A 21,217-nucleotide genomic window follows, 5' to 3' on the forward strand; every position below is an offset into this window, starting at 1 on the left:
GTTATGTCATTCGGGTTGATGAATGCTCCAACAGCTTTTATGGATTTGATGAACCGATTGTTCAAGCCTTATTTGGATTCATTCATGATAGTCTTCATTGATGATATTTTGATATATTCCCGTAGCTAGGAGGAGCACGAGTAGCATCTCAGAGTGGTTCTTCAGACTTTGAGGGATAGTTAGTCATATGTTAAGTTCTCGAAGTGTGAGTTCTGGTTGAGTTCAGTTGCATTTATGGGTCATGTTGTATCAGCAGAGGGTATTTAGGTTGATCCGAAGAAGATTGAGGCAGTCAAGAACTGGCCTAGACCAGCATCAGCTACAGAGATTCGGAGTTTCTTGGGATTGGCAAGCTACTATCGTCGATTCGTGGAGGGGTTTTCATCTATCGCAGCCTCGATGACCAGGTTGACCCAGAAGGGTGCCCACTTCAGAGGGTCAGATGAGTGGAGGCGAGCTTTCAGAAGCTTAAGACAACTTTGACTACGACACCGGTGTTGGTTTTGCCCACAAGTTCAGGGCCTTATACAGTTTATTGTGATGCATCTCGTATTGGGCTTGGTGCAGTATTGATGCAGGATGGCAAGGTCATTGCCTATGCTTTGCAGCAGTTGAAGATTCATGAGAAGAACTATCTGGTTTATGATTTAGAGTTGGCAACCATTGTTCACGCATTGAAGATTTGGAGGCATTATCTGTATGGCGTGGCATGTGAGGTGTTCACGGATCACAAGAGTCTTCAGTATTTGTTCAAGTAAAATGAGTTAAATTTGAGGCAGAGCGGTGGCTAGAGTTGTTGAAAGATTATGATATCACTATCTTATATCATCTGAGAAAGGCCAATGTGGTGGCTGATGTTTTGAGTAGGAAGTCAGCCAGTGTGGGCAGTCTTGCTTATATTCCGGTCGGTGAGAGACCGCTTGCTTTGGATGTTCTGGCTTTGGACAACCAGTTCGTGAGGTTGGATATTTCCGAGCCCAGCCGTGTGTTAGTTTGCACAGTCACTCGTTCTCCATTATTGGAGCGTATCCGTGATCGGCAGTATGATAATCCCTATTTGTGTGTCCTTAGAGACACGATGCATCACGGATGTGCGAAACAAGTTACCTTAGGTGATGATGGAGTTTTGAGATTGCAGGGTCGAGTTTGTGTGCCTAATGTGGATGGGCTTTGAGAGTTGATTTTAGAGGAGGCCTATAGTTCCGGTACTCTATTCATCCGGGCGCCGCGAAGATGTATCAGGATTTGCGGCAGCATTATTGGTGGCGCAGAATGAATAAAGACATTGTTGCATATGTGGCTCGGTGTTTGAATTGTCAGCAGGTTAAGTATGAGCATCAGAGGACTGGTGGTTATTTCAGAGGATTGAGCTTCCTGAGTGGAAGTGGAAGCGGGTTACTATGGATTTCGTTGTTGGACTCCCGAAGACTCGGAAGAAGTTCGACGCAGTATATGTCATTGTTGATAGGCTGACCAAGTCAGCGCATTTCATTCCTGTGGTAGTCTCCATTCATCCGAGAGGTTGGCTGAGATCTATATCCGGGAGATTGTTCATCTTCATGGTGTGCATGTGTCTATCATTACGGATTGAGGTACGCAGTTTACCTCACATTTCTGGAGAGCAGTTCAGCGAGAGTTGGGCACTCAGGTTGAGTTGAGTACAACATTTCATCCTCAGACGGACGGGCAGTCCGAGCAAACTATTCAGATTGAGGATATGCTCCGAGCCTGTGTCATTGATTTTGGAGGTTCGTGGGATCAGTTCTTGCTTTTAGTAGAGCTTGCCTATAACAACAGCTACCAGTCGAGCATCCAGATGGCTCCTTATAAGGCTTTATATGGTAGGCGATGTCGATCTCCGGTTGGATGGTTTGAGCCGGGAGAGGCTCGATTGTTGGGTACGGATCTGGTTCACGAGTCCTTGGACAAGGTCAGGATTATTCAGGATAGACTTCGTACAGCTCAGTCCAAGCAAAAGAGTTATGCAGATCGCAAGGTTCGAGATGTGGCTTTTATGGTCGGTAAGCCGGTGTTGCTCCAAGTGTCGCCTATGAAGAGCATGATGAGATTTGGGAAGAAGGGCAAGCTTAGCCCAAGGTTCATTGGTCCGTTTGAGATTCTTGATCGAGTGGGAGAGGTGGCTTATAGACTTGCATTGCCACCGAGCTTATCAGCCGTGCATCCAGTGTTTCATGTGTCCATGCTTCGAAAGTATCACGACGATCCATCCCATGTGTTAGATTTCAGCACTGTCCAGTTGGACAAGGACTTGTCTTATGAGGAAGAACCGGTAGCTATTCTAGACCGGCAAGTTCGTCAGTTGAGGTCGAAGAGTTTTCCTTCTGTTTGTGTTCAGTTGAAAGGTCAGCCTCCTGAAGCATCGACCTGGAAGTCTGAGTCCGATATGCGGAGCCGTTATCCCCATCTTTTCCTCGACTCAGGTACTTCCTTCTTCTGTCCGTTCGAGGACGAACGGTTATTTTAGAGGTGGAGAATGTGATGACCCAAAAGGTCATCACTTTCTTTAAAGTAAATTTTGTGTTTCCAAGGCCTTGAAAACCTCATTTAGAGTCACCTCGATTTTGCGTACGCAGTCCGCGCGCGTAGCCGGAAAGCTTAAATGTGAAAATCTGTGAAAACTGATAAGCTTTGTCTGTAAAAATAAATAAATTTGACTTCGGTCAACGTTTTAGGTAAACTGACCCAGACCTGTGATTTGACGGTCCCGGAGGGTCCGCAGAAAAATATGGGACTTGGGCGTATGCCCGGAATCGAATTCCGAGGTCCCAAGCCCGAGAAATGAATTTTTTAAAAAGGAAATTATTTTCTGAAATTGTTTAAGGAAAATTGAAATGAAATTTGCTTAGAACATTATGGTATTGGGCCCGTATTTTGGTTCCGGCGCCCGGTACAAGTCATATATATGATTTAAGATGTTTCTGTGGAATTTGGTGAAAAAACGGATGTCATATGACGTGATTCAGACTTAAATCGCAAAGTTGATGTTTAAAGAAGTTTTGAGAAAATTTCATTAATCTCGAGATTTAATTTGATGTTCATGATGTTATTTTGACGATTTGATTGCACGAATAAGTCCGTAGGATGTTTTTGAGGATTTTGTGTATATTTAGTTTGGAGCCCCGAGGGCTCAGGTGAGTTTCGGGATGCCTTAGGCCTAAAAACACAGTTGTTGCAGGTTTAGAGAAGTTGCATGTCTCTGAACCCGCCAGTGCGGTCCGCACAAAAATGTGTGCGGCCGCGGAAGGGGGCCAGTGCGGTCTGCGGTCAGCTTTGTGTGGTGCGCGGTGAAGGCCTGTGCAGCCGCAGTTTATTTCGTGCAGTCCGCACAGGGCTTTGGACCACAGTACCCTCAGGAAGGTCTGTGCGACCGCAGTCTATTTTGTGTGGTCCGCATAGGGGGGTCTGAGAGGGGTATAAATAGATGGGATTTTCAGTCATTTTTCATTTTTCAAAACCCCAAAAACATAAGGGGCGTTTTTTCAAACAACCTTTCTTCTCCAAATTAATTGTAAGTCAATTTTAACTAGTTTTCTTCAATTATTAACATCTTTTAACATGATTTCAACTTCAAATCAATGATTTTCATGAGTGAAATTGGGTGTTTTGGGTAGAACCTAGGTTTTTCAAAAACAGGAGATTTGAACCTCGATTTTGAGGTCCGATTTCAAAACAAATTATATATTTGAGTTCGTGGAGGAATGAGTAATCGAGTTTTGGTTCGAATCTCAGGTTTTGACCACGTGGGCCCGGGGGCGATTTTGACTTATTGGGTAAAACTTTGGAAAACTCATTTTCATGCATTCAAATTGATTCATTTAGCGTTTATTGATGTAATTAAGTAACTTGCGGCTAGATACGAGCGAATTGGCGGTGGAATCAAGGGGTAAAGCTATAATTGAAACTTGAGTTATGTTCGAGGCATCGAGGTAAGTGTTCGGTCTAACCTTAGCTTGAGGGATTATGAGTTGTATCCTATTTACTATTTGCTTCTTGTTGAGTACGACGTATAGGCATGATGACGAGTATCTATACGTTGGTGTCAAGCATGACCAGTGAGTCTTATATTGTGATTTTCATGATTTCATTGTATTATTCATGCCTTGGTGAAGATTTCGAATTGTTGTATAAAGTTTGTGGAAAGAATTGTGACCTATGAACATTGAGGAGCGTTGGCTCAAGTTGTATAGCGAAATTATGAAAGTATAAGTGACAATTGAACTTTTAAAGCATTGGCTTAAGTTGTGAAAGTATAAGTGAAAATTGAAACTCTAGAGCATTGGCTCGAGTTGTGAAGTGAATTGTAAAGTAAGAGTGAGAAAAAAAATAGATCATTATGTTGCCCCCTTGTCGGGCTACTGTTGAATTGTGGTTCCCTTGCATTGTGTTCTTAATTGATATTACATATGCTTAGGTTGAGGATTCTTTGTGTTGGGTAGGGATTATGGGTATAGCTGAGGTAGTTAGGTGTCAGAATGAGGTTGGTTATAGCTGAGGTAGTTAGGTTTGGCGACGAGTTTGGTTATAGCTGTTTCTCCCTTGCCGAGACGTGGTTGCTTATGCTGTCGAATCCCTTACCGGGACAGTGTAGACCTTATTGATCTCTTGTCGGGACTCTCGTTATAATTGTAAATATTATATATGGATCGGGTTGCATGCCACAATAATATTATATATGGATTGGGTTGCACGCCGTAACAATATTATATATGGATCGGGTTGCACGCCGCAACAATATTATATGTGGATCGGATTTCACGCTGCAACAAATATTATATGTGGATCGGGTTGCACGCCGTGACAAAGATATAATAAAATGGGAGCGGGTGGTACGCCTACCACAAGACAAATGAAATGGGAGCGGGTGGCACGCCTGCCACGAGATATGAAAAGAATGTGAAATCTGCCTTTGTTCCCTTTTTCGTGTTAGTGGGTGGTTTTGATTCCTTGATAATTCTCTTGATATTCTGTTTTACCTGCTATTCCCCGAAGCATGTTTCCACCTCCCAACTTTACTTATTTATTTCTGTATTTATTTTTCGCTATATATAATTGAACTGCACAGGTTTATTTGGTAGTCTGGTCCTAGCCTCGTCACTACTTCGCTGAGGTTAAGCTAGACACTTATCAGCACATGGGGTCAATTGTGCTGATACTACACTCTGTACTCTTTTGTGCAGACACCAGTGTTGTGGACTTCGGACCGTAGTGAGATTGCTGATTCTTGATCATCAGGCGACCCGAGGTAGTCCTGTAGGCGTCTGCTGGGTTTGGTGTCTCCTTCTATCTACTTTCTTGTTTCTTACATGTATTTCCAGAAACAGTGTTGTAATTTATTCTTTTAGACCTTTATTGTAGTATTCTTAGACCGTCTGTGAAACTGTGATATCAGTTCTAGGTAGTCGAGACTCAAACAGTTGTAACAGGGGATTTAAACCTCGATTTGAGGTCCGATTTCAAAACAAATTATATATTTGAGTTCGTGAGGGAATGAGTGATAGGGTTTTGGTTCGAACCTCAGGTTTTGACTACGTGGGCCCGGGGGAGATTTTGACTTATTGGGTAAAACTTTGGAAAACTCATTTTCATGCATTCAAATTGATTCATTTAGCATTTATTGATGTAATTAAGTAACTTGCGACTAGATACGAGCGAATTGGCGTTGGAATCAAGGGGTAAAGCTATAATTGAAACTTGAGTTGTGTTCGAGGCATCGAGGTAAGTGTTCAGTCCAACCTTAGCTTGAGGGAGTAGGAGTTGTGTCCTATTGCTATTTGCTTCTTGTTGAGTACGATGTATAGGCATGGTGACGAGTATCTATACGTTGGTGTCAAGCATGCCCATGAGTCTTATATTGTGATTTTCATGATTTCGTTGTATTATTCATGCCTTGGTGAAGATTTCTAACCGTTGTATAAAGTTTGTGGAAAGAATCATGACCTATGAATATTGAGGAGCGTTGGCTCAAGTTGTATAGCGAAATTCTGAAAGTATAAGTGATAATTGAACTTTTAAAGCATTGGCTCTAGTTGTGAAAGTATAAGTGAAAATTGAAACTCTAGAGCATTGGCTCGAGTTGTGAAGTGAATTGTAAAGTAAGAGTGAGAAAAAAAGAGATCATTATGTTGCCCCCTTGCCGGGCTACTGTTGAATTGTGGTTCCCTTGCATTGTGTTCTTAATTGATATTACATATGCTTAGGTTGAGGATTCTTTGTGTTGGGTAGGGATTATGGGTATAGCTGAGGTAGTTAGGTGTCAGAATGAGGTTGGTTATAGCTGAGGTAGTTAGGTGTGGCGACGAGTTTGGTTATAGCTATTTCTCCCTTGCCGAGACGTGGTTGCTTATGCTGTCGAATCCCTTACCGGGACAGTGTAGACTTTATTGATCTCTTGTCGGGACTCTCGTTATAATTGTAAATATTATATATGGATCGGGTTGCACGCCACAATAATATTATATATGGATCGGGTTGCACGCCGCAACAATATTATATATGGATCGGGTTGCACGCCGCAACAATATTATATGTGGATCGGATTTCACGCTGCAACAAATATTATATGTGGATCGGGTTGCACGCCGTGACAAAGATATAATAAAATGGGAGCGGGTGGTACGCCTACCACAATACAAATAAAATGGGAGCGGGTGACACGCCTGCCACGAGATATGAAAAGAATGTGAAATCTGCCTTTGTTCCCTTTTTCGTGTTAGTGGGTGATTTTGATTCCTTAATAATTCTCTTGATATTTTGTTTTACCTGCTATTCCCCGAAGCATGTTTCCACCTCCCAACTTTACTTATTTATTTATGTATTTATTTTTCGCTATATATAATTGAACTGCACAGGTTTATTTGGTAGTCTGGTCCTAGCCTCGTCACTACTTCGCTGAGGTTAAGCTAGACACTTATCAGCACATGGGGTCAATTGTGCTGATACTACACTCTGTACTCTTTTGTGCAGACACCAGTGTTGTGGACTTCGGACCGCAGTGAGATTGCTGATTCTTGATCATCAGGCGACCCGAGGTAGTCCTGTAGGCGTCCGCAGGGCTTGGTGTCTCCTTCTATCTACTTTCTTGTTTCTTACATGTATTTCCAGAAACAGTATTGTAATTTATTCTTTCAGACCTTTATTGTAGTATTCTTAGACCGTCTGTGAAACTGTGATACCAGTTCTAGGTAGTCGAGACTCAAACAGTTGTAATAGATATTCATGTTCAGATGACTTATTGTTTTTTTCCGCTTATGTGATATTCCGTTGTTTAAATGTTATTTCTTTGTAATTGTTAAAGAGATTAAAATTGGTAAAAAGGTAGATGGTTCAATAATTGGCTTGCCTAGCTCACATTAGTAGGCGTCATCACGACTCCCGAAGTGAAAAATTCGGGTCGTAATATTTTTATTTTTTAATATTTCATCTTTTACTGTAGCTAATTTATTTTTTCTTATTTTTTATTTTTTAATTTTAAAACTCCAACTTGAAATTTTTCCCCATTTTGAATGCCACTTGAAAAATATTTTATCTTAACAATGCCACTTAACTTTTTTGTATTTTTCATTTGAATTGAAAGCTTTTTTTAATTTCTTTATTTTTGTTTTTTATTTTAAAATAATTTTAAAACTCCAACTTGAAACTACTCCCCAATTTGAATGGATATTTCTTTTATTTATATATTTCCATTTTTAATTATTATAGTTAATTTTATTATTTTTTCATTTGTTTTTTATTTTAAAATATTTTTAAAACTCCAACTTGAAACTTCTCCCCAATTTGAATGGGTAGTATTTTTTCACTTTTTATTATATCTAATTATAAGATATCTATATTTATTAATTCGAATGGAGTAACCAATTAAATCAAAATTTAAAATTCAAAAGATTTTTTAGTTAGAAAGGTAGTTTATTTTGTCTTAAAACTCCAACTTGAAACTAATCCCAAATTTGAATTGGCAATTTTTTATTTTTTTTTAATTTCATTTTTTATTTAAAATACTTTTAAAACACCAACTTTATTGGAGATTTGTCCTAAAAATCTATACTTGGCATCTTATGGTTATACCACTTGACATCATATTATTATTTACTTCTCTTGTATATATATATTACTATATTAGAAAGAAACTATTTCCCAATTTAAAATTGGCAATTTTTATTTCTTTATTTCCATTTTTTATTTTAAAATAATTTAAAACTCCAAATTTAAACTACTCCCCAACTTGAATAGCTAGTTTTTTAATTAATATTTTCTTTTTTATTTTATTTTAGCTAATTTAATTTTTTCTTATTTTTTGTTTTACAATAACTTTAAAACTCCAACTTGAAACTACTCCCCAATTTAAATGGGTGATATTTTTTTTCCTTATATTTTCGTTTTTTTTAATATTGCTAATTATAAGATATCTATATTTATTAATTCGAATAGAGTAACTAATTATTTCAAAATTTAAACATGTTTTTTAGTTAAAAAGGTAGTTTATATTGTCTTAACAATGCCACTTGGCTTTTTGTGGTTATGCCACTTGTCTTAATAATATGCTTTTGCCTCTCTCTTTATTATATATAGATATTCTAATTACATAAAAACAAAAAAATAGTTAAATTATTTTATAATAAAAATTTAAAAATTATATTTTTAAACAAGGCTAACTGTATACAAACTTTTACTGTCCTTTATAGCAATTTTACACTCAAATGTACTTTTTAAAAGAGTGATCAAACACAATTTGCTTATCAAATTTAGCAAAAAATACTTCTCAAATAAATTGGCTAAAGTTAATTTTTAAAAGTATTTTTTCCGAAAAACACTTTTGAACAAAAGTACTTTTCAAAATAAGTACTTTTTCACTACTTGACCAACGGGCTCTTACGTAATTTACTCGCACTACATGATTAAACTAAAATATTGATAACCCGTATACTCGTATCTACTATTATAATTAATTAATAATTTGAATTTTTAGCTTATTTATTAATGATAAAATATATAGTAGTTTGATTAAAATAAATTTCTTTAATAAATTTAAGCACAATTAAAATAAATTGTAAGTAGGGGAATTTTTTTTATCATCATATTTGCAGTTTTTTAAATTTTTTTATTTAGTGTAGCTTTTCGCTTCTTCTTTTCTTCCTTTTCTTGTTTTTTTTTGTTTGCATTTTTGGTCATATAGGTTCAACTCTAGAATATATTACCTCTAAATTTGAGGTTAGCCAACGTCTATTTTAATCAATTCTACATGAAAAATTAGTTTAAGGGTGATTTATGTTAGTAAATCTGTATTACTGTAATAAATAATAAAAGCAGTAAACTTTCTGTAACGAGAAAAACAGAAACAGAAAATTAGCATCAACAGAATATTGAAATGATTTCTGGAAAGACATTTTCAAAATAAATCGAGCCCACTGAATGCACAGTGTGTCTTTAAGGAAATTATTCCCCTTAAGTACCCGAGATGCTGGAATATTATCCTCTCAGGATAGAACGATTTAACTCACCGGAGTGTTGGTACCAAAAACGCCGATGAAACAACGAACCACTCGAAGGTTGTAAAACACACTGAAAATTTTGTGCAGAAGAAGAAAAAGAAGATCAGAAAATGGATTTAAAATAATCCGGGAAAGAAAACGGACCGGACCGGGCCGCGTCGCGGGTCCTAGGTTATTCCGAATTAAATTTCCTTAATTAATTAAATAATTAAAAGGAATTGTGTCCATAAAGATTAATCAATCAATCGATCTTTGACCAAATCCAAATCTGAAGCCGAGAGCGAGGCTTGCCTTCTTCTTAGCTCTTTAACAGCTAGAAGAAGAGCAATTATATATATATACCCATTAAAGTCTTTTCTTTCTCCAATATGGGATAATGCCCCTTTGCCAAGGAGGAAAACTCAAATATTTTATTTCCCTTCCATTTCTCATTTACCCTTTTCAAGCTATGAAGCTTAAAAAGCCCAACAATCCCCACAAGAATGGGAAATGGCTATAAAACAAATGAATGCATGAAGGAGTGTGTGATTTACATGCAAGGATTAATTGCATCTGGATAAGTAGGTTTCCCTTTGAACTTTCCGTAGTGAACTTATATCGGATATACTCGGTCAATTGGTAGATTTGATATCTTTGAACCATTGAATTTTGTTATATACCTAGACAACATAAGTCACACAATCAACCCTTAATCATATATGATTCTCACGGTTATGTTTGTCTCAGCCATGAACATCGCCCGGTTTCATGAGTGCTTGGAGAATGGGCCTTTACTTTCATTCCCCTTGAAGCGGCTTACACTTCACACTCACATAGGTGATTTCTAAACGTGTAATCCTATAAACATGATATTTGGTCATATCCTGCCAGACTTAACAAATCATTAAAAAGATTTAAGCTTTATTAAACCATAGAAAAGCCTTAATGCTTTACCTCGATTTCTGAACATTATTTTCATCACGAGAATGAATTGAGTTATTTGACAATGTTGAACCGTCATTCAAACCTTTGTTTGATCTCTTTGAACCGAGATCTTGGGATCTCCAGTCTGCTAGGTAGAGTTACCGCCATGATGACTTGTCCTAGGCCTTAACCCTATTCCCTTTGATGATCTTTCAACTGCCTCTCTAGATAAGCCTTTTGTAAGTGGATCCGACACGTTATCTCTTGACTTTACGTAGTCAATTGTGATAACACTACTAGAGAGTAGTTATCTAACGGTATTATGTCTTCGTGATGAGATTTTCCGTTATACATAACGCTCCCTACCCTGCCTATTGCCGCTTGACTATCACAATATATACAAATAGGTGCCAAAGGTTTGGGCCAAAATGAAATATCTTTCAAGAAATTCCGGAGCCATTCAGCTTCTTCACCAGCCTTATCTAAAGCTATGAATTCAGATTCTATTGTATAACGGGCGATGCACGTTTGTTTGGATGATTTTCAAGACACTACTCCACCCCCCAATTGTAAAATATATCCACTCGTGAATTTAACTCTGGATGATCCGGTGATCCAATTTGCATCACTATATCCCTCAATCACGGAAGGATATTTGTTATAATTCAAAGCATAATTTTGGGTATGTTTCAGATACCCCAAAACTCGTTTCATTGCCATCCAATGTATTTGATTGAGATTACTTGTAAAACGACCCAGTTTGCTAATAGAACATGTTATAGCTAGTCACGTACAATTCATGATATACATCAAACTTCCCAATACTCTTGCATAGTCCTGTTGTGAGTCACTTTCACCTTCATTCTTTTGAAGTGCATAACTCACGTCAATTGGAGTCTTGGCAATTTTGAAATCCAAATATATACTTGAACTTGTCAATTACCTTTTCAATATAGTGAGACTGTGATAATGCTAGACCTTGTAGAGTCTTGTGAATTCTGATTCCTAAGATCACGTCAGCAAATCCTAAGTCTTACATGTCGAATTTGCTAGCTAACATGCGCTTAGTAGCATTTATATCTGCCATATTTTTGCTCATTATCAAAATATCATCAACATATAAAAAACAATGACTTCATAACATGGAGTATTTTTAATGTAAACACATTTGTCACACTTGTTAATTTGAAATCCACTTGCCATCATTGTTTGATCAAATTTGGCATGCCATTGTTTGGGTGCTTGTTTAAGTCCATAAAGCGACTTAACTAGTTTGCACACTTTCTTTCTTTACCCGGAATCACAAAACCCTCAAGTTGTTCCATGTAAATCTCTCCCTCCAATTATCCATTTAAGAAAGTTATTTTAACATCTATTTGATAGATTTCAAGAGCATACACGGCCGCCAGTGCCACTAACACCCTAATAGATGTTATCCTCGTTATTGGCGAGTAAGTGTCAAAGTAATTAAGGTCTTCCTTTTGTCTATAACCTTTGATAACAAGTCTTGCCTTATATTTGTCAATAGTGCCATCAGTTTCATTTTCCATTGAAGATCCATTTCGAACCTAAAGGCTTATTTTCCGAAGGAAGATCAACCAATTCCTATATATGTTTATCCAAAATTGATTGTATCTCACTATTGACTGTCTCTTTTCAAAATGCGAAATCTGAAGATGACATAGGTACTTTAAAAGTTTGAGGCTCATTTTCAAGCAAGAATGTCACAAAAATCTGGTCCAAAGGAAGTAGATATTCTTTGACGTTTGCTAAGCCTTAAATCTTCTCCACGTGGAGTGTTTTCCTTTGATTCCTCCCGTGGTCATTTAGGTTTTTCACTTAACGACTCGCATTCAGTTTTATATGGATATATGCTTTCAAAGAATTCATCATTATCTGATTCAATACCGTATTAACATGAATTTTAAGATTATCGGATTTATGAACCAAAACCGACATGCTTTACTATTTGTAGCATATCCAATAAAAATGCAATCCACAGTTTTTGGTCTGATTTTTACCCTTTTGGGTAAAGGTACTTGTACCTTTGCTAAACACCCCCACACTTTGAAATATTTCAAGTTGGATTTTCTTCCTTTTCATTTTTCATATGGAATAGATTGTATTTTGCTATGGGGTACTCTGTTGAGTATTCGGTTAGCTGTAAGGATATATTCCCCCCACAAATTCTATAGTAATCTGGAACTTATTAATAAAGAATTTATCATTTCCTTTAATGTTTGGTTTTTCCTTTTCGCAATTTCATTGGATTGAGGTGTGTAGGGTGCAGCAGTTTGATGGATAATTCTATATTCTGAACATATTTCTACAAATGGAGATTCATATTCTCCTCCTATCACTTCTAATCATTTTGATCTTTTTGTTCAATTGATTCTCCACTTCATTCTTGTATTGATTAAATGCTTTAATTGTTTCATCCTTACTGTTAAGCAAATAAACATAACAAAATTGAGTGCAATCGTCAATAAAAATTATAAAATACTTTTTCCCACCTCGAGATGGTGTCGACTTCATATCACAAATGTCAGTATGAATTAAGTATAAAGGGTTTGAATTCCTTTCAACAGACCTATAAGGATGTTTTAAAAACTTAGATTCAACACATATTTGACATTTTGATTATTACACTTGAATTTAGGTAATACTTCTAAATTAATTAACTTCCGCGAGGTTTTGTAATTTACATATCCTAAACAAATATGCCATAAATAATTTGACTCTAATAAATAAGAAGAAGCTGAAATTTTATTCATACTATTAACAACCATTACATTTAGTTTGTAAATGCCCTCTGTGAGGTAACCCTTTCCAACATATATTTCATTCTTGCTTACAACAACTTTATTAGAAACAAATACACATTGAATCCATTCTTAACAAGTAAAGAAGTAGAAACCATATTCTTCATAATAGTAGGAACATGAAGAACGTTGTTGAGCGTTAACACCTTGCCGGAAGTCATCTTCAGGAATATCTTCCCATAACCTTGAATCTTGGCTGTTGCAGTATTTTCCATGGAAAGATCTTCTTCAGGACCAACAGTAGAGTAAGTCACAAATGCTTCTTTGACAGCACAAACATGTCGAGTGGCTCCATAGTCAATCCACCACTCTTCGGATTTTCAACTAGGTTGCATTCCGAAAGCATTGCACATAGATCATCAATGTCATCATTCTTCTCCACTATATTGGCATGTCCCTTCTTCTGATCCTTTTTCGGGAGACGATAATCAAGGGCTTTGTGACCAGTTTTTCCACAATTGTAGCAGTTGCACTTAAATTTCATTTTGTTCTGCTCCTTAGTCTATCCAAAAGACCTCTTCCTCTTCTTACTTTTTGGAGTAGTCTCCTCAACGATATTAGCTCCCATGATCGTTGAATTTACACGAAACTTATTCTCATATCTTTTGTTGTCTTCCTTAATCTTGAGATGAATCACAAGATCTTCCAACTTCATTTCTTTGTGCTTGTGCTTAAGATAGTTTTTGAAATCTCTCTACGAAGGAGACAATTTTTCAATCATTGTAGCCACTTGAAATGCTTCATTCATAACCATACCTTCAGCAATAAGGTCGTAAAAAATGAGTTGAAACTTATGAACTTGGGTTCCAACAACTTTGTTGTCTATCATTTTATAGTCTAGAAACTTGGCAACCACAAACTTCTTCAAGCATGCATCTTCAGTCTTGTACTTCTTCTCAAGTGCGTCCCATTATTCTTTCGAAGTATTTATAGCACTGTAGACATTGTACAAGTCATCCTCCAAAGCACTTAGAATATAGCCTTTGCAAAGAAAATCTGCTTGTTTCCATGCCTCAGCAATCATAAATTTCTCGTTGTCCGGCATGTCCGCAGCAAGCACTGGAGGTTCTTCACTGGTGAATTTCTGCATACCAAGTGTAGTAAGCCAGAAGAATACCCTTTGCTGCCATCCTTTGAAGTTGGCTCCAGAAAATTTCCTCGATTTCTCGGCTGGTGGAACAACAGTTCGCTTGACTAGGCTATCGTCGTTGCCGCAACAATCACAGAAGAATTTTCGTTATCAATTGCCATTTCTCACTGTCAACAACAAAAGAGTTCAATTAATAACAAAAAATAGAACAATAAACAATACTGTAATTAACGATAAACAATACGTTAAATAAATAAAAGCCGAAGGTTTTATATACTATTTCTCAGAAAACGATAAAGTTTTTATGTTCTTTAAATCATTTCTAAATTACAATACTCCGATGAAGTTTTTATATCTTCAAATCAGAACAAGAAATTTCAAAAGGAGTAGAAAATCACACAGGTTTTTGTTTGACAAAAAAAAAATCCTTGGTTAAACTAATTAATTAATTATTAAAGGGGATAATTTTAGTTAAAGCTAATAACTACAGATCTTGGGTTAACGGTGTAGATGAAGTGGACAGTGGCGAGATAGATCTAATGCGTCAATATTAAATGTGTCGAATATAATATTATGTTAGAGGTATCAGATATTAAATAGCAAAAAATGACACTAAATGTAAATAAGGAGGAAGATTCACCCAATATTGAATGAGATGGATAATTCTTTCCTCTAACAATGATGAATGATAAGAATATAAGAGAATATTGAATACTTTCTCGGATCTGGTGGAAATGACAAGAGGTAATCCAAAAAGATCGAATCTATTCAGAAATTTATTCTTTGTATTTATCTAGGGAGCTTGCTTTTCGAAAGAGTTCTTATCATATGGAATATTACATGCTATTTTTCTGATCTCTCATTCTATTTATATGGAATATTCCCAAAGAACCCTGAAAGTACAAACAAGGAGAATATTCCCTCTGAAGATCCCAATGCAAAACTAGCTGTTACTTCTATCTACGCTGCTCGACCTCGGCCGTGGTTGACCGCTTGGCGGCTCATTCCATTGATCACTGGTCGACCTAGGCCAAACTGCCCATGATGATTTGTAAATCACTCATGATAATCACCTTCGCATGCCAAATTTTCTCAGTCTGATTTTTACCCACACAGTTTTAATCTCCACAAATAGAATACAAATTACGAATAAAAAATAATAATTTCCTTGAGATTGTTAGTAAATTTGTATTACTATAATAAATAATAAAAACAACAAACTTTCTGTAACAAGAAAAACAAAAACAGAAAGTTAGCAGCAGCAGAATATTGAAATGATTTCTGGAAAAACAATTCGAAATAATCGAGCCCACTGAATGCACAGTGTGTCCTTAAGGAAATTATTTCCCTCAAATATCCGATGTGCTGGAATATTATCCTCCCAAGATAGAACGATTTAACTCACCAGAGTGTTGGTACCAAAAATGCTGATGAAACAGCGAACCACTCGAAAGCTGTAAAACACACTGAATATTTTGCGCAAAAGAAGAAGAAGAAGATCAGAAAATTTTGTGAGGAAAGATTCTGGGATTCAAAGCATATTTATAGACTTTCTGGCACTGTTTCTGAAAGGTTGCAATTTTTTTTTGCAATATTTCAGAAACAACCATGACTATATTTCTGTTTGAAATATTGCGGGAAAATGGATTTAAAATAATGGGTCGCGTCAGGGGTCCTAGTTTATTTTGGATTGAAAGGAATTTTGTCCAAAAAGATTAATCAATCAATCATTGCTCAAATCCGAAGCTGAAGCCGAGTCGAGCGAGCGACAACAACAGCGCGATGCTTGCCTTCTTCTTAACTCTTTAAGAGCTAGAAGAAAAGCAATTGTATATATATATATATATATATATATCCATCAAAAGTCTTTTCTTCCTCCAATATGGAGCCAATGTCCTTTTACCAAGGAGAGGAACTCAAATATTTTATTTTTCCTCCATTTCCTATTCACCATCTTTAAGCTAAATGAAGCTTAAAAAGCCCAACAATTTAACCATAGATACAGAATAATATCCTCCTATAAATGATAAGAAATTTTCAAAAAATTGTAAGTACTAATTTTTCTTATCTAGTAATTAGAATATTTATTTGTGTCGATATAACCAATATATTATTTTTGATAATATAGCAATATATTTATACTGTCAATTTTTATGAAAGAGAAAAACTCCACAAATAAGTAAAGATTAACCTTTATGAACCAGTAGTCTGGCCACTAAGCCACTTTATTTCTTCTCACATTTTTTTTTTTTTTTAGAATAGCGGTGATACGAGAAATCTTAATTTTTATCTAATACTTTCTTCGTCTCGATTTATTTGAGATAAAATGTAAGATAGAAACATATTTAACTTTTGATATTAAACAATAATGTGTACTATTAAATCTCAGTGGGGCATACAAGCCATTTTAACACCTACACACAAAAAAGTTGTAATACTAAAAAAGATTTTGTAAATATTATGTGTGGTACTAGTACTTTGTATATTTGTTTGTGAGCCAGTCAATTCTTGAGTTTTTTTAACTGATAAGTTTATTCATCAAACCAAAACAGAGTACATTGAGCTGAGTGTATTATTAATGACAAAGATGATTGTGGACTCATTTTGGGTAATTAGTTAAAATCTTATAAGTATGATAACATACACTTTTTGTGATATACCAATGATTTTAACATAATTAAGTACTAATGACTGTGCACCTGTATGTTGAAGGAGAGCTAAAGCTCCACAAGAGTTCTGGTCCAGTCTAGAGTCTAGACAATAAATACAACAGTAGAAATATACCATTATAGAGTATAAATACAACAATAGTAATTAACACGCACATTTGCCAATTTGATAGCCTACATATTAATGCGCAGTGTATTGACAAATACATATATCATATGTCAACCAAATATGGTACTCCACTTGCTGGAATCCAAGATTCACCCTGTATGAAATTTCTTACTGTAAATGGACTTGCTTCATTGGCATCACGTAACACGTGAAAACCAGGCCAATTTACTCTGTTTCCAGTATCAGCTCCACTACCTGTATTCATGTATTCTCCATAATATAATGTTGAAAGTGCAAAATTACCACTCCATTCTTTCCACCCTTGGGGGTGAATCAAACCATCCAAATCCGTCTTAATAAAAACTGTCCTTGAATATTTCTTCCACGGTCTTCCTAGGTAATTCTGGAAACTCCCTTTAACAGCACTGAACTCCGAAGATGGAGAAACTCGCGAATTTAGTATAGCAATCCCTGTATTTTCATTCGAGTCGTCTCTTCCCTGCGCTGTTATCATGTTAGATTGGTGACCCATTGGTCTCTTTACAAAAATGTCGCAGTTTTGAAACACGGCGGCTGCATCACCAAATATGAAGTCTACCGTGCCATATATGTGACAATCGCGATAAAATTGTCTCAGTGAGTGTACTAAGAGCGTGTCTTGATAACCTCTGAAGCTGCAACGATAGAAAATGGAGAGATCTGAGCCTGCTCTTAATGCCACTGCTTGATGTTTGTGTGGTCCTGCTGTGTTTTCAAATGTCATGTCCCTTGCCCAAAATCCATCAGCAGACACACCTAAAATGAAAAGAAAACTGGGTTAAGTATGTAAGTCACTCAATGTGCAAAAAAAAGGTGTGGCTCAAAGTCATGAATAGAGTAAAATGAAAATCAGGGGAGGTTAGAGTTCAAATCTACAAAATATGCTAAGTTATTCCTTCTCATCTACCTAAGCTTTGGTGGAACGAGTTACTAGATGTTTGTGTATCGGGATGATGGACATGGTGGAATAGTTGAGGTGTGCGCAAACTGACTTGGACACCATCATTATATTTAAAGAGTGTCACTTAATAAAAGTCGATATGCTATAAGTTCTATTATATTCATGACTTACCAAATGTAGCTGAGCTTAAGGTGGTAGCTCCATCTCGGACATTTTTATTACCAGTCACAATAGTTTTGTCAATACCATCACCAACAAACATCAAATTCTTGAGTCCCCTTTCAATTTCAACATTTTCGCGGTATACACCAGATTTGACATATACAATTGTTCTTTCTGGTCGTGTCATCCGAGAGAGTGCAGCCACAGCCTCGTTGATAGTCTTGTAATTACCTGAACCATCTTGTGCAACGACTAGATCAGCTTTGGATGTGGCTGCATTCCATGATACCAAAAGCCCCCGACCTTCATTAGAGATTGGTCTCGGTCGTGCCCCTGTCACCAAAATGTTGTCGTTAATTAGTTTTGCTTGATTTCTAGAATTGCTACATGTTCTGTTCGTACTATCTGTGTTTTGTAAAGTTTTTGCACGCCTTAATAAGAAATACATTAATTCAATTTGTCTAAACTACTCTTATTTTTGTCAAATATCTTAGTTAAAATTCCAATTGGAACAATTAGTGTGAATTTGGCAAAAGAAAGTAATAAATGTTTCGTAGTTTACAAAAACGTCAAATCTTTTGAAAGATTTTGTTTGCCAAAATGACTAATTGCAAGTATTTTAAGTATGTTTTACTAGGTAATCTACCTTATTTTCTAATGTAATTATTTCCGCTCAGAGGCGGAAGCACACGCCGACCTACGGGTTCGTTCAAAATCAATAACTTTTGCTCAAATAGTGTATTTGGTATTTTTAATTCAAGAAATATGTACAAATACTAAATCTAGAACCCAATCATAAACACTTGAAGTCGCGGTTCTAAAAATCCAGAATGGTTGTAATCCTAGCTACCTCTGATTCCACTCTTTGCAAAGAACGACAAAGAGTTAAACGTTTAAAATTCATTTGATTGTGTAAACATTATTTTAGAGCGAAATAACCGTGTATAGCAGAGCATACTGCACTGATAAGTAAACATTATTTCCCGTGGCAAAGCCAAAACATTCTCTCCAGGTGTTCACACTTGAAAAAAGTAAAAAACATTTCCGACAAAGAATGTTTAATATAAATTATATATATTTAAAATCTAATATTTTACTTATATATACAATGTAATTTTTTATAATATTTCGACGAAGGATGGTCGATTCACAAAAGGTGGCTTCGCCCTGATTATTCCATTACAATGTCAGTGCATTTAAAGTAAAATCATTTCATGCATCAAGCCGAGCTAGTGTAAGATATGCGCCAAAAGAGAACTCACCCTTTCTAGTATTAGCTCTTCTACTGCTCCTTAGTCGTTGTCCATAATGAAACAAAGCATCCTTCAGCAACAAAGTCAAGTTTCGAGCCTCTTCACTTTTAAAAATCAATCCTTTCTCTTCCAATCCATCTAAACAACTCCTATGGCTTGCTAGAGCTGCACTTAGCCAAGTAACAGCATCATCATGGCTATAATACTTCTCATCAGAGACTAGCTGTGCTAGCCTTGGCTCAGTATCTTCATACAGCTTCACACACTCAATGCCTGCAAAATTTGTCGAACCATCTCGGTCAGCTTTGTCAAGTGTTTTTAGACCCTGAGCCCATTTCATGGCATTTAACACCCCAGACCTTGTTCTTTGGATCACCTCATCAAGATCTTGGTTGCTAGTGACAACATTAGTAGCAATGGCTAAAATAAGAAGAGGAAGAAGAAAAATGGTGAAACTCCAGCTGGACATTGTTTATTTTGGGAACAGTATGTACGTAGAGAATTAATTTCTTCAGGGGAATTATTTTGTAAACAATTGTTGGAAGGATATCTATATAAAGATGTTTGTAGATGGTTACACATAGACAAGGGCATAGACATGTGTCGATTACTTTCGCTCTTTGCTGAGTGAAGCTTAAAATTTGGTTGTTTCTATGGTAACGGTGCACATTAAATCTTTCTGGAGAGTAGACTCCCACTCATCTCGAGCACTTACCTAGTCTCACGAGGAGTTAGCTAGCTTACGCTTTGAGTCAGCTTTTTTCATACTAAAGGGTAGAAAACTAAGCCATGCATGCATCAACGATAGCATCTCAACACATCTTTCTACATATTTTTGGTGGGTTCAAGTGACAATTAAGAACGTCTACGATTCGATATATAATAGAGGACGAAACTAGCAATTATATACATCTTATATTATTGGTACGTCAAAACTTGTATCTATTTCTTTTGGATTTAAATTAATTAGAATTTAAGTTACAAACGTTAAAACTTTTTTTAAATCTTATTATGCTTAACTGTCGCCGGCTATAACATGTCATTGTTAATTTGCTTCTAGATTCAACCCACTGTTATTATAAATATCAATATCACACATATAATTAACTCTTAAAATACTTAACCTTTTTTGGTTAAAAAAATGCTTGAATGAATCCACGAAAACAACAAAATCAACGCGTATAAGAGTCTCCAAACTTGTATACGTTCCCACTAAAATTAGAGCAAAAAATCTACGGGAGAGGAAAAAAGGTTACATATATATGGATATAAAAGATGCAATTACTCATAAAATAGTCAACAAAATGAAAAAGAAGTTAGAGAAGCCAACTAGCAATACTACTAGACATAGAGCCCGTTTTGCTTAGCTGATTTGGAGTAACTGATAAGTATTGGGTGCTGAAAATTACTTTTAAGTGCTGAAACTGATTTAAAAAATAAGAAGTTACGTGTTTGGATAAAAATGTTGAAATTAATAATAAGTAACTGAAGAACTGGATATACGAAGAGTTTTATTTTAAAAAGAAGTATTTTAGGAATAGAATAGTAAATATTTTGGTCAAATATAAAGTGCTTATAAACTGAATTTTGATAAGTTGGGGGAAATCAACTTATGGTTTTTGACTTATTTTTGACTTATAAACATTTTTAATTTTATCGAATACATAAATAAGTCAAAAAGTACTTATAAGTCAATTTGACCAGCTTATAAGCTTAGCCAAACAACCTCATGGTAGAGCAACACACAATAGTGCAGTTACTCT

The 21,217-nt window shown here is 36.0% G+C and overlaps 1 protein-coding gene across 1 annotated transcript; it reads right to left on the reverse strand.

Annotated features, from left to right (window-relative positions):
- Nucleotides 1-17,202: 17,202 nt before the first annotated feature.
- On the reverse strand, nt 17,203-19,923 carry LOC104215969 (probable pectinesterase/pectinesterase inhibitor 36). The gene is made up of 3 exons (XM_070156217.1): nt 19,488-19,923; nt 18,211-18,534; nt 17,203-17,894 (listed from the first exon to the last, which is right to left on the reverse strand). The coding sequence occupies exons 1-3, from the start codon at nt 19,921-19,923 to the stop codon at nt 17,203-17,205; spliced, it is 1,452 nt and encodes a 483-aa protein (XP_070012318.1).
- Nucleotides 19,924-21,217: the final 1,294 nt, after the last annotated feature.

The sequence above is a fragment of the Nicotiana sylvestris genome, chromosome 1, assembly GCF_000393655.2.
Source record: "Nicotiana sylvestris chromosome 1, ASM39365v2, whole genome shotgun sequence".
Taxonomy (NCBI): Eukaryota; Viridiplantae; Streptophyta; class Magnoliopsida; order Solanales; family Solanaceae; genus Nicotiana; species Nicotiana sylvestris.